Genomic DNA, 12466 nt, shown 5'->3' with positions numbered 1-12466 from the left:
GTTACCGTGACTGGAGGTCCCAAAAAGGCAAGCAAACTATGGCAAGCCGTTTTCACTTTCATTCATTCCCAGGATATGAATAGCAACAATTAAATTTTCACTAGTTAACATAATAATTCTTGATATCAGGGATTATATTTCTACTAGTAACAATGGCATGTTTTGATATCAGGAATTACATTTTTTTTTTAATGTAAATTCTTGATATCAACAATGACTCGCAGAAATACAAATTCTTGATATCAGGGTTGCCAACTCTCACGCATCTGGCGTGACAGTCACGCATTCAGCCTCAATCTCACGCTCTCACGCTTAACAAAGAAATCTCACGCTAAATTAGACATTCTTCTGTGCTGTATTTTTTTTCACTCGTGTGCACTAAATTTCAGAATTACTATAAACAATTCAGGCTCTTAACTACTGGATGGACCACTATTTATGGCGCAAATTAGTTAAAATCTCCCGGAATCTAGAGCGAGCACGCATGCGAGACAGAAACTGTAGCGCACGCACGGCGTACGGCAGCGTTGAGCATTGTAGCCAATCACTGACATGTCTGTTGAACGCATTGGCCAATCAGACGCGTTTAAATGAGTCGCTGTCCTGAAGATGTGTTTTGCGCGAGCTCACCGAGTTCTACAATTTCGCAAACCAGTCATTATTATTGCCTATAAACTTAAGATGCAAATAAAAGATTCACTGCAATGTATTTGATATTCTTGATGCTGTTCTGATGCGCTCCATTACGCACCGCTCTGTTTGGTGTTTGGATGACTAAAAGTTCAGCGGTCTAGCTCTTCAATGTCAGAATGATTAAAGAAGTGAACGAATGCCTGGCAAAATGTAAGTGGAAAACATTTAATATTTGACTGTTTTACAATAGAAATGTTCAACTACCGACAGTATCCGGCGAATTACTAAACTTTTTTTTATTTATTTACTAAATTTAGCCTTTTTGAATTGAAAATATGCTATAATTTCTTTGATTCATTTAGAGAGAATGCATGCATAATTAAAAATAAAATGTTATTTGCAAATAGTTACAATTATTTCACTAATACAATAAGCTTTTTTTTCTTTATTCCCTTAAATCGCTTTTATAATTAATTCCTTTAAATAAAAATACCCCAAAAAAATTGGGTTGGAATACCCCCCCCCCCCCCCCCCCCCCTTGAAATATAAATACCCCCCCCCCCCCCCCCCCTTGGAGAAGTCTCACTCCGAGCTAAACTCAAAAGTTGGCAACCCTGTGATATCGATAATTAAATTTCAGTAAAAACTATAATTCTTGAAATCTGTAATTGTAGCCTATTTTATCTAGTTAAATGTCACCATAGGCTGCCATTCAAATTCAATCGTTGATATCAAGAACAGACATTTGCACAGGTAACAAAGTAAGTATTGATGTATACAATTATAATTTTTACTAGTAAGAATTGTATTTCTGATAGCCTACGTGAAATTGGAATTTCAACTAGTAGGACCTAAGAAATCAATGATATCAACAATAGAATTTGAATGGCAGCATATGGTGACATTAACTAGTGAAATACAAATACAGATATCAAGAATTACAGTTTTTACTAGTTGAAATGTATTCTTAATATCAAGAATTCGTATTTCTGCGAGTGAATATGTCATTGTTGACATCAATAATTCACATTTTTACTAGTGGAAATTCAATTGTTGATATCAAGAATAGCCTGGGAATGAATAAAGGTTAAAACGGCTTGCCAAAATAAGCAAACAACGTAAAGGGGAACAAAACATTCACCATAGTAGGATTCGAGCGTTTTTTGACCCGGAAGTACAGCACAGATTCACCGCACATTTCCTGTAGTGGTATAAGAGCCCTACAGGCACGGAAGGAAGCAATAAAATATTTATTATTTAATAAAACTATCGTTTTGAAAGCTGCTTACCTTACAAAATGGTGCAACTTGCTTTGTTCATTTCCACAAAAACAATTCGCACTGTACACGAAAGTGTGAAGGTTATTGTGTGTTGTAATAATTTGTTTGTTTTGTGCAAATACTTCCCTTATCCAAAATAATGCAAACTTCACTTACCGTATGAAGCTTTACCTCCTGCATTCCTACAGTAGCCACAGCGATATCCACAACTGACTCCTCTGAGCTCCACTATGGTGTACATTTCCCAAGGGATCCTTTAAAGTGTGTGCCATGCAAAACTTTTGAGTCTGTAGTAATAAAAATGTATACTGTAAAAATCCCCCTATCCAAAAACGGTGGTCATTTGTTTATGTGCAGCCGGTGATGGTGCATTTCAAAACATCAGGCTACATGTAAGCTAATGTGAAGTTTGGTTCACTTTTGTGTGTTATAAATTAAACCAAAATTATCTAAATAAAAACGAAATATTCATAAAGGACGGAAATGGCAAGATACGACAGCTGCCATGCTGAAATAAGAACATGTTCGAAGGATTCAAACGTTTACATAGTCGGCCACTAGATGGCAGTACATGCCCCGTTGTGGGCAGAATAACAACTTTATTCACAAATATTGTTTATTAAATGGATAGTTCAACCAAAAATGTTGTCATAATTTACTCACCCTCAAGTTGTTCCAAACCTGCATGAGTTTCTTTCTTCTGTTGAACACAAAAGAAGATATTTTGAAGAATGTTGGTAAGCAGTCGACGGCACCCATTGACTTCCATAGTAGTTTATTCCTACAATGGAAGTCACTGGGAACCAGCAATTGTCTGGTTACCAACATTCTTCAAAATATCTTCTTTTGTGTTTAACAGAAGGAACTCGTACAGGTTTGGAACAATTTGAGGGTGAATGAGTAATGACAACATTTTTATTTTTTTGGTGAACTATCCCTTCCTATTTTATTGTTGTAATGTTGTACATTCATTTTTCTTGTCATTACTTGTTTTGTGATTAATGCTTTAGCAATGTTATATGTAAACATAATCAGAAGTTAATCTTAATCATGAAGTTCTTTAAATTGAAAAAAAAAAAAGTGCATTGAATACGTGTTGAAAGAGATGTTTCTTTCAGTATTTATAACTTTAACAATAAATTCCAAACAATTTTTGGGTGGTATATTTTGTGCGTATCAACTGCCACCAGGTGACAACGCCATTTAAAAAGAACGAATGTAACCGAACAATTCCGAGCAAATCCGACTAAAAACGAACACCAACCGAACGTAAACAACAGGATTCGAAGAGGAGTCGAATGTGACCGAAATCATCCGAAAAGACCCGAACATGGACGACGCCCCAGCTGGGAAACAGTTCGTGGGTTGCCTATCAACCGCACATACATCGTCACCGGCCCGATCCATTACAGCCATGCTAGGGCTTGTTGTGTGTCAGTGTCGTAGATGAGACACTAACTGAAAAATGGCCTAATCCTCAGCATTTTGTTTTTCCGAACACTATTAAACCTTTCCGAGGAATTCCTGAACTGGAATTTTGATAGTATTGCGGTTATTTTGGGATATCACAGCAGTAGCTAACCGAGAGCTACTTTGGCTTTGATCACTCCGGCCAGGTGAGTTAACTCAACTTCTACCACCTGAACCAACTAGTTTGAGCGGTGTCAGTCTGATCATTGTGATGCTTAGTTTTAGTAGAAGTAAACCTAACGTTACACCAATGTGAAGTAATTTAAACCAGTTGGTGAGAAACCACAACAAAGTGGCTAACAGTTCGGCTAGGCACATTAGCTGTAGCTACCTATACAAGTATTTAACTTTATTAGTAATTATTCTTAAGGTAGATCAATACATAATTCACTGTCATTTATCTATAATGACTAAATATAGTGGTCTCACACACAAGCAGTCTATAGCTAACATGTTGACGTTATATTATGGCATGGATTGATTAGCCTCATCAACTGTTTTTCTAAAAGTCTATTTAATGTAAATAATTAAATACATTCTGTGGTTATTTTTGAGTTAGAGGAACGTGAGGTGGTGTGTAGCATAGCTAATCTGATGATTAGTGTCAATCCTCACCAGTATCTTAGCAGATTATGATGTTCTCCAGTGACACATATTCTGATCCATCTATACTAGTGCTGTATTAAAGAGAAACATTGATCGATTCCATTACATTTTCTTTTTTAAGTAAATGTAATTAAACTATAGAAATTAACTAAGTAAGTACATTTACAAATATAACAATACATTTGATTTAAACAAGTCATACATTTAACAGTACAGGAATATAGTGAGCAGATTTTTTTTTTTTTTTTTTACTTAATACAAAATATTTTCCACATATTTTTAATAAACAAATTTACTGTATAAATTGGGTCTTTCTTTATACATGAAAAGTTAAAGCTACATTTGAAATGTTAGCATTGGTGTCCCTTGCACAAGGATGACCATAGGGGTTTCTGTGGCGTCTAAAGATTGAAACCCCTGATCTAGAGATTAGAATAACATGATTTTGTAGTTATGAGGAATACAATTATGTGGTTTATTGTTTGTTTTGTGCACTAATTAGTTACTTTGATTTTAATTTTTCATGTCCCTTGAGTTTAACTAGTTGTTTATTGGTATCCCGATGATTTTGTGATGTTAAAAGTACAAAATTTCAGCCTGCCAAGTTTGATTATCCTGTGGCAAATCACTCAGTTCTGTTGGTTGATACTTGCGTTTTGCATTTGGCCTCTGGCACAGAGCTTAGTGCAACGAAATCAATAAATTGAGCTCTTTGGTGTCTTGGAGATGGCTTCTAGAAATTGGATACAGTTTTAAAACCATTTCAGTGCATTTCAAACAGATGAACGCTTCACTCCAAGTTTAATATTGTCTCAGGAGTCGGAATGCAGTTTACCCCTTGGGCTTGGCTGAGTTTGACAAAACTGAGGAGAATTTCATATCTTACAAAGCTCCTTTCAGGTCTTGTTCAGCAAAGCAACAACTGGCTCCTGGGGCTCACCATATGTTCCATATGTCACACCACATATCCTTTCTTCTCACTGACTCAAATATACAGTTTGCATGGTATAGCAAACCAGATTGAAATGTGCTATCCTCCACATGAGCCTTAGTAATGTTGTCCTCATGCTTGGCGTGCTTTATAAGTGGTTGACCGGTTTTCAGTGGGCAGTAATGATATTGAGAGCCCAGGGTGAAAGACTGACCATGCTGACACAAAATACACTTATTTTATTATTATTTTAAGTTTTGGAAACATAAATGATCATAATTTTAACATGCCATGGTAAAATCCTGTTAATTGCCTTACTTATATACAGTGATAAACTGTAATAGATCTAATCCGAGTTCCCAGAATTCCCTGTAACTCCACAATTCGATGGTTTAATTTATCATGTGGCTTTATTTTTACCACCTGCGTATTTATGATGGTTGTCAGTATTATAAAGGTACTACAGAGATTTAAGTACTTTGGTTTATTGACATTATATCAGTTAATGAAATATAATTTTTGCTGTAAAATGATTTCAATCCAAAAACTTTGGCTGACAGCTGATTGTATATTTTAACTGTCAACCACAGGTGCTGTTTTTTAACCATACATTTCACAGATTCTTGTTAGAGTGTGGTTTAATAAACATTGACAAGGCTGGTGGTTAATTTTGGCACTTTCTGGCACAAGGGTGAATTAACACTTTTGAAAAGTTTTTTTGGGGGGGGTCAATGGATTATTTTCAAATGGCTAAATTCAGCACATGTATCAGCCTGGCCAATATTTCGGCCTATCACTGCTCTTCACTGGGCAACGTTTCAGAAAAAATACACATCTCTATGAGTCTCTGTAATGAAAAAAATAATCTTGTTGTTTGTGCATGCTGAAGGTACTAATCAGATTTTAACTGAAAAATGTTATGTTATATTTGTGTTTTATAATATTTTCAGGGTGTGCAGGATATCTGCACAGCTATCAGTTGTCATCTTTTAAAGGGGTCCTATTATGCCCTTTTACAAAGTCTTGATTTAGTTTTTGGGGTGTACTAGAATGTTTTCATGCTTGATTGTTCAAAAAATGCATTATTTTCACATATTTTACATTATTACAGCACCTCTCTCCCCAGTCTGGCTTGAACATGCCGATTTCGATGAAGCCCCTCCTTCCGGAATACAAAATGTGCTGTGATTGGTTAGCTGGCCCAGTGTGTTGTGATTGGCAGCCTTAGCGCGTGTTCGGGAAATAGGGCCTTAAGCAACAGCCTCTGGTGGAACGGTAACGGCATTCTGTCGTTCTATTGCGCATGCGCGACTTTAACTGCTACTTCGCGAAGTTCTACTGTAACCGTCTACTACGGGAGAACAGCTGATTTGCCGCAGTCGTTACTACGTGACAGATTGAGAAAGTTAATGTTATGTTTTAGGTTATGTGGCATTGTAATTGTTTCTGTATATCATTAAATGCCGAAAGCATCCTTTCTCTTGCTTTTTAAAATCACTTTCTTTTTTTTGTATTTTGTCAGATGATTAAATCCCTACGCCGTGATTTTTGCGTTCTTTTTGCTGCTCCATCAGCAGCTGTTGCTTAAAGTCCAAAATGTCCCGCCCCTCCATAACTGTGTTCTTCTCTAGTGTAAATATTAAGGTTATTTCAAACCAATTCGAGCCCGATTCAGACCCTGACAATGTTAACGAACAAGAACAGCATCCAGAACGGATTTCATGCACAGACTTTGCAAGCACGGATTTCACAGGATGTTTCGGGGTGGTATGTTTTTTAGAATTATCTTGTACATTATAGATACGATGTTATCCACCATTTAATCGTGATATTTGTCGGAAAACGGAGGTAATACAAACAGTAATCGATCATAAAACCATGGTTAATTTCTCTAAGGAGCGGTGAACCATCTTACAAAAGCGAGAGCTTACAAAAGCAACAGAAAACAAGCTGTTCTCCATAAAATGTGCAGGGCATAGATGAACGTTGGGGTAATCATGTTCAGGAACAGTGTTTAAAATACATTTTATCAGCCTTAGGAAGGTCAAACAAAGGAAACGTTGTGGAAAAAAACGGTGTCTCTTTGACATAGCATCCAACACTGTCTTCTCTAATGCAGCTCAACCAGGCCTCGTCCCCTTTTTCGCATATTCCGTGGGTGCGGATTTCATAAGATCCAGAAAAATCGTGTTGTAGTCCAAACGAGCCGTTTGTTGTAGTTCTTGAAAAGGGAATTCTGTTAAATAAAATATCTCCCTTTGGAGTGGACTTTGAGTTTTGTAACCTTGCAGATCTTTTTTATGCTCAAACAGCAACATTACACACTAACTAAAGTTGAAAAAGTGGAAAAGCATAATAGGACCCCTTTAAATCCTGTCACTGGACATGACAATACAGGTGATACTTGTTTGCTGAAACAGGAGACACTCGACAATTGCATTCAGACATAAAGGTATATGAAAATTAATATAGAGATCACACGTTACAAATAAAGTGGCAAAGTGTTCAGCACTTGATCAGGTAATATATATTTCACTGGTAGATACAGGTGATGAAATTCAGTAGCAGACAGTGATACCACAGTAAAAGAGCGGCGGATTAATTGTTGTCATACATTACAGTCCAGTGAAACGAAAGTATTCTAGTATCCCTTTAAGACTGCTGATAGTGTTTGTGAAGTGGAATCACTTTGACCTTGGATATGATGTTGTAATATGTTATTTACGGCTCTGTTGTTAGCACGACGAAATGGTGCCAGTATTACTTCACTCTTGTAATGTGGTTAATGAGCGACTATTTCCTTTCACCTTGAGGCCAACAACCCGAAAGAACAGATTATCTGAACGGCACATTCTTATCCAAAGCAATTTGATTTGTCTTGTGTTTCTCATGAAAGTCAAACTGTAGTCCAACAGGGCATAAAAGGTTATTATATGTTAACATTGCAGAATGATAGTGTTTTGGGTGTAGAAATCACTCGTTTGTTTGTTTATTAGGATTTTACAGGCAATAGCAGTTGTTTCAGCTGATCCAAGGTCACTTGCTGCAACTCTCAATTGAAAAAGTAGAAATGCTAATGTATTTTTCACGGTTGTGCAACATTCAAAATTATATTACGAATACCATGAAATTGAATGCAGAGTTATAATTATTTTTTTATATATATAAATTCATAACATTTCATGAATATTTCATTTGTCAGTATGAATTTCACAAAACATTACCATACACACATCTCAAGAAACATTAGATGATATTGCGAGCAAAATCATTAGCATTAGAAAAACTGTGTTAAAATGTATGTATCAAATAATGATAGAACAGGCTTTTAATGAATGTTTACTTGTTCGTCTCTCAATCACCATTGTCGTATTCTGCATTACATTGTGTCCCCCCCCCCCCCCCCACACAATAAAAATTGCATAGATTTCATCATAAAACAAAGCATTTAAATATCATCTTACTAAGACGTTATTTGGAAATATAGAATGCCAAATTATATTATGCATTTTATGTCATTAATCTGCTATACTGTTATATAAATCTCATTAATTTCAATTTTTGGCCATATTAATAATAACTGCACCAAATTGTTATTTTTGCTCAGTTTGGGCCTCGATGTATCACGGCTGTTCAATAAGCGTCACCTACTGTCAGAGAGTGAATTTACATTTTTATTTAGCATCTCCTTTCCTAGTTCTAGAGGGATTGTTCAGAGTCCGTGAGACTGTTTTACACAGCATACAGTCAGTGTTGATAAATTGAACCGGTTGATTGAAAAGATGTCACTCAGAGTGTGCGGCTGTGTGTGTGTGTGTTGTTTACAGTGGGAGCAGGATTGTGGTGGTTGACTGACTGGGAGTGACGGATGCATTGCCGAAGCAATAGTGCAAACAGAAGTCTAACGATCGATTCGAAGTGGGTTTTGGCTGAATGCGTGTTTCAGTGACGTCATACGATGCGTCTAGGCCCAAAATCTATGGGAAATCTGCATCATTTTAGAAAAATTGCAAGCCCTGAATATCACAAACTTTGTTTGGTTTTGCATTCAATTCTGCAATTGCAGAATCTCGAAATCCTGGAGGGACTGCTTTTCCTGTGATTCCAGTTCAGCATCACATGATCTGACATTTGATTCGAATTCACACTCATGATTCGAATGGGAGCCAGTTTTTAAATTCTCAATTTTGCCCAAGTTTGATATTAGTAAATGCTGCAGGTGTTGTGAACTTGTACAGATCAATACTCTAATGTGACCCGTTGGCCTGAGATGATGACCTTTACTGTTAAAGATCATGTGAGTTTTGCTGAGCCCAGTGTAATGAGACTTGCACGAACGAGGTCAGAGAAGCTGTGCTATAGATTAAATGTTTCAGCAGCAGCAGCACTGGAGACATGTTACATCATATGTTTTTTTGTCTGATATTCTATCATCTGCTTTAAAGTTTCCTTATCAGCATAGACTTGGAGTAGCCTATAACTTCTCTTCATTTGAAGCAAGGCTTAAAGGTCCCGTATTATGCCCCTTTTCACAAGATGTAAAATAAGTCTCTGATGTCCCCAGAGTGTGTATATGAAGTTTCAGCTCAAAATACCCAATAGATCATTTTTTACAGCATGTTTAAATTGTCATTTTTTGGGGCTCAGAAAAACGCGCTGTTTTAGTGTGTGCCCTTTAAATGCAAATGCTGCTGGATGACCCAGGGGGCGGAGCTTCACGAGCTCGCGCTCAGTCTCTCAGGACAATTTCATCTCACAGAATGATGATAATATCAGAAACTCTCAGTAACGGTGTTCATTTCGAGTCGGACAATAATGCCTACAGAGTCAGAGTGCTGTATAACAGGTATAGTTTAGTAGTTTAATTACGGTTATTATAACGTATTTGTCATCTGCTTGTATGTATCCATTATTAATAGCCTACAAGTCTGCTGTCTGAATGATGATCAAACATATACTGATGAGTTTAATAAAGTTTATTGTACATCACACAAAAGATGAAGCGTCAGTTTTACTTCAGAAAATCACCGTAAGAGCTGAGTAAACACAGTAAGTTATAAGAAGTGCGCAAGTACATAAACGAATTTCGGTAGAGTTGAGGGAGCATTCCTGTGGGCGGAGGTTAGTCAAAAAACGGTTCTAATGACGTCATTAAAGAAGGAAGTAGAGGGATGTAGTCCAAACGGGCCGTTCGATGTAGGCGACTTCTGTTAAATAAAATATCTCGCTTGGCATTGAACTTTGAGCTTTATAATTTTACAGATATTATTTATGCTCTAACAGCAACATTACACACTACAGTTTGAAACATGGGATCACGAAGAACGGGACCTTTAATCGATAGTATGAACGCAAGATTGTGAGCTAGATAAATAATTGAATTCAACAAACAAATCAGCAGTGATTTGTAACGTTGTCAAACTTGTTGAGGTCAGAACTTTAAATTCAGTTCAGAACTTAACAAGTGTCAGCATGTTTCGGGAAGGCGTATGCTCTGTTGTAGTTTTCACTGAACTGTTCAGAATCAGTTCTCTTATTGATCTGTTGACCACTTTTTCAGATGTCTGAAAAACAGGAATCAATCAGCGCTCGACCTTACGACATCAGGAGGATGTCAACATATAAGGCCTTGGTTTGTCAAGATGAGACTGTTATATTCAGACTTGTGGTTGTCAGACTCAGCAGTGTGTGTGTTTGAGCATGCTGATGCCAGGAAATCACAAGATCGGTCTGTGTGACAGCAGGCTTAATTGAACATAAGTAAAGGCAGTCAGTCAGTGAATAAGTCTCTGTAATATGGATCATTTGCAACCTGATGCTTTTATTAGAGCTTGGCTGTCACAAGCTTGTAAGGTTTGCTGTCATGCGCTGTTTGTTTTCATGACTCGGCATTAGCGTTGAGTTCAGAAGAACAGCAGCGGGGTGGATGTCCCAGCCATCTGTCCCAAAGGAACTGTTCTAAATATGCCAAAGACAATGCGTTTGCCGTTTACATTTGCGATTAATTCAATACGTTGAATTTAATGCAGTTAAATCATTGATCTGATCTGGCCTTTAAACTGTTTCATTCTGTTCTGTGTGAATAATTGTGCCAGTAACAATTGCAGAAGTTTGAACAAACCCCAAACACTGACTATAGAGTGCAATAGAGACCGCCCACTTTTTCAGCAGTCTTGGTTTCTGAAGTATTTTGCCCATATAAAAGTGTATACGTATAAAAACCTTCATTTAAGAGTTACAAGCCATAAACCAAACAGCTACGAGGCAAATCGCAACATTATAAACTATTTGAAACAAAAAGACAAAGTACAGGAATATATACTAAACAGCTTTATAATAAAATAATTATGTTTATTGCAAAATATGCACATATTTAAGTAGTTTGAGATCATAGGGAGATTATTACATTATTTGCAGTCCAATGGGAGTGGATGGGAGCTAAAGTGTTTTTTGGTGCTAATTGCTGGTTGCGATTCTCTGATTGGTGGAGATTTCTTTGAAGAATCAAGGGTAACGTAGTTTGTTTTTAAACCAGGAATTCCGCTGTTAAACAATTATTTAAAAAGTGTTCCCTTTCCTTATAAAGTATTGGAATTTGGAAGTGAATTGGTGTCAAAGATGATATGCTGATGACTAACCTCACCTTGAGCTGGCTTGGCACAGAGTTTGGTTTGTTATGAAACGCAGCGTGTGACTTTCTCTCCCCCATCACCCTTATATGCTGTATTTATTTTCCATTGGAAAAGTCAGAGTCCTGCTGTCACGGTTAACATAACTTTGGTTCTGACATTAATTCACACTGGACAGCCAATGTGTGTGTATGTTGTTGCTTTAGATTCCTTGCATCCTTTGAACAATAAATTATCAAATGACCAGCAGATTAAATGGTAATATTTGTTAAACGCACTCACCTAGGCGATGGGTGCCAATCTGCTCAAATTAACCCCACGTTATTGCATATTTAAAGCAGTATTATTTTAGTATCATTAAGATACTATTATAGTTATTCAGGTACTATACGGCTATCCTGACCACACGTGACCACAACCAGGTTTAGGGGCGGGGTTGGGGTAGGTCATCACATGTGGTCCGGATAACCGTATAGTACCGTTATTCATATTTTGAATTATTTTTTTATTTTTATATTTTCATTTTTAAAGTTTTAGTAAGTTTGTTGTGCGTTTTTGTCGTTTATATTAGTTACTATGGTTTTAAATGTCTATATAGTTTTTATTCATTTTATTTCAATTTGATTTCAATTATTTTATTTTAGCTAGCTGGAAAAAAAATATTAAAGGTTTTTTTTATATATATATATATATATATATATATATATATATATATATATATATATATATATATATATTAATTTTATTTTAGTTAACCTTTATTTTATTTCAAGTAACGAAAATGTTTAATCTAATACCTAAACTAATAACTAACTAAACGTGATAATTTATCAAATTAAAGGAATAGTTCACACAAAAATTTATTTATTTTCTCACCCTCACCATGTTGTTTCAAACCTGTATTATCTGTAAACTAC

At 36.3% G+C, this 12466-nt stretch overlaps 2 protein-coding genes across 5 annotated transcripts in view; one reads left to right on the top strand and one right to left on the bottom strand.

The window, feature by feature from the left end:
- Nucleotides 1–2461, bottom strand: part of ate1 (arginyltransferase 1) — an 81688-nt gene extending 79227 nt beyond the window's left edge. Inside the window, exon 1 of one of the 2 annotated variants that reach the window (XM_084093770.1) lies at nt 2070–2461. In XM_084093770.1, the coding sequence (XP_083949896.1) occupies nt 2070–2154 (85 nt within the window). In that variant the 5' untranslated portion in view covers nt 2155–2461. The remainder of the gene's footprint in view (nt 1–2069) is intronic. The other variant, XM_084093769.1, reaches the window with a different exon arrangement.
- An 819-nt stretch (nt 2462–3280) lies between these two features.
- Nucleotides 3281–12466, top strand: part of tmem63ba (transmembrane protein 63Ba) — a 34133-nt gene continuing 24947 nt past the window's right edge. For all 3 annotated transcript variants that reach the window (XM_084092382.1, XM_084092381.1, XM_084092380.1), the window contains exon 1: nt 3281–3529. The gene's annotated coding sequence lies outside the window, so the exon portion shown is untranslated. The remainder of the gene's footprint in view (nt 3530–12466) is intronic.

Source organism: Abramis brama (genome assembly GCF_963993115.1).
Source record: "Abramis brama genome assembly, chromosome: 19".
Taxonomy (NCBI): Eukaryota; Metazoa; Chordata; class Actinopteri; order Cypriniformes; family Leuciscidae; genus Abramis; species Abramis brama.
The sequence above is the reverse complement of the archived record's forward strand: the minus strand, read 5'-3'. Positions and strand labels throughout refer to the sequence as shown.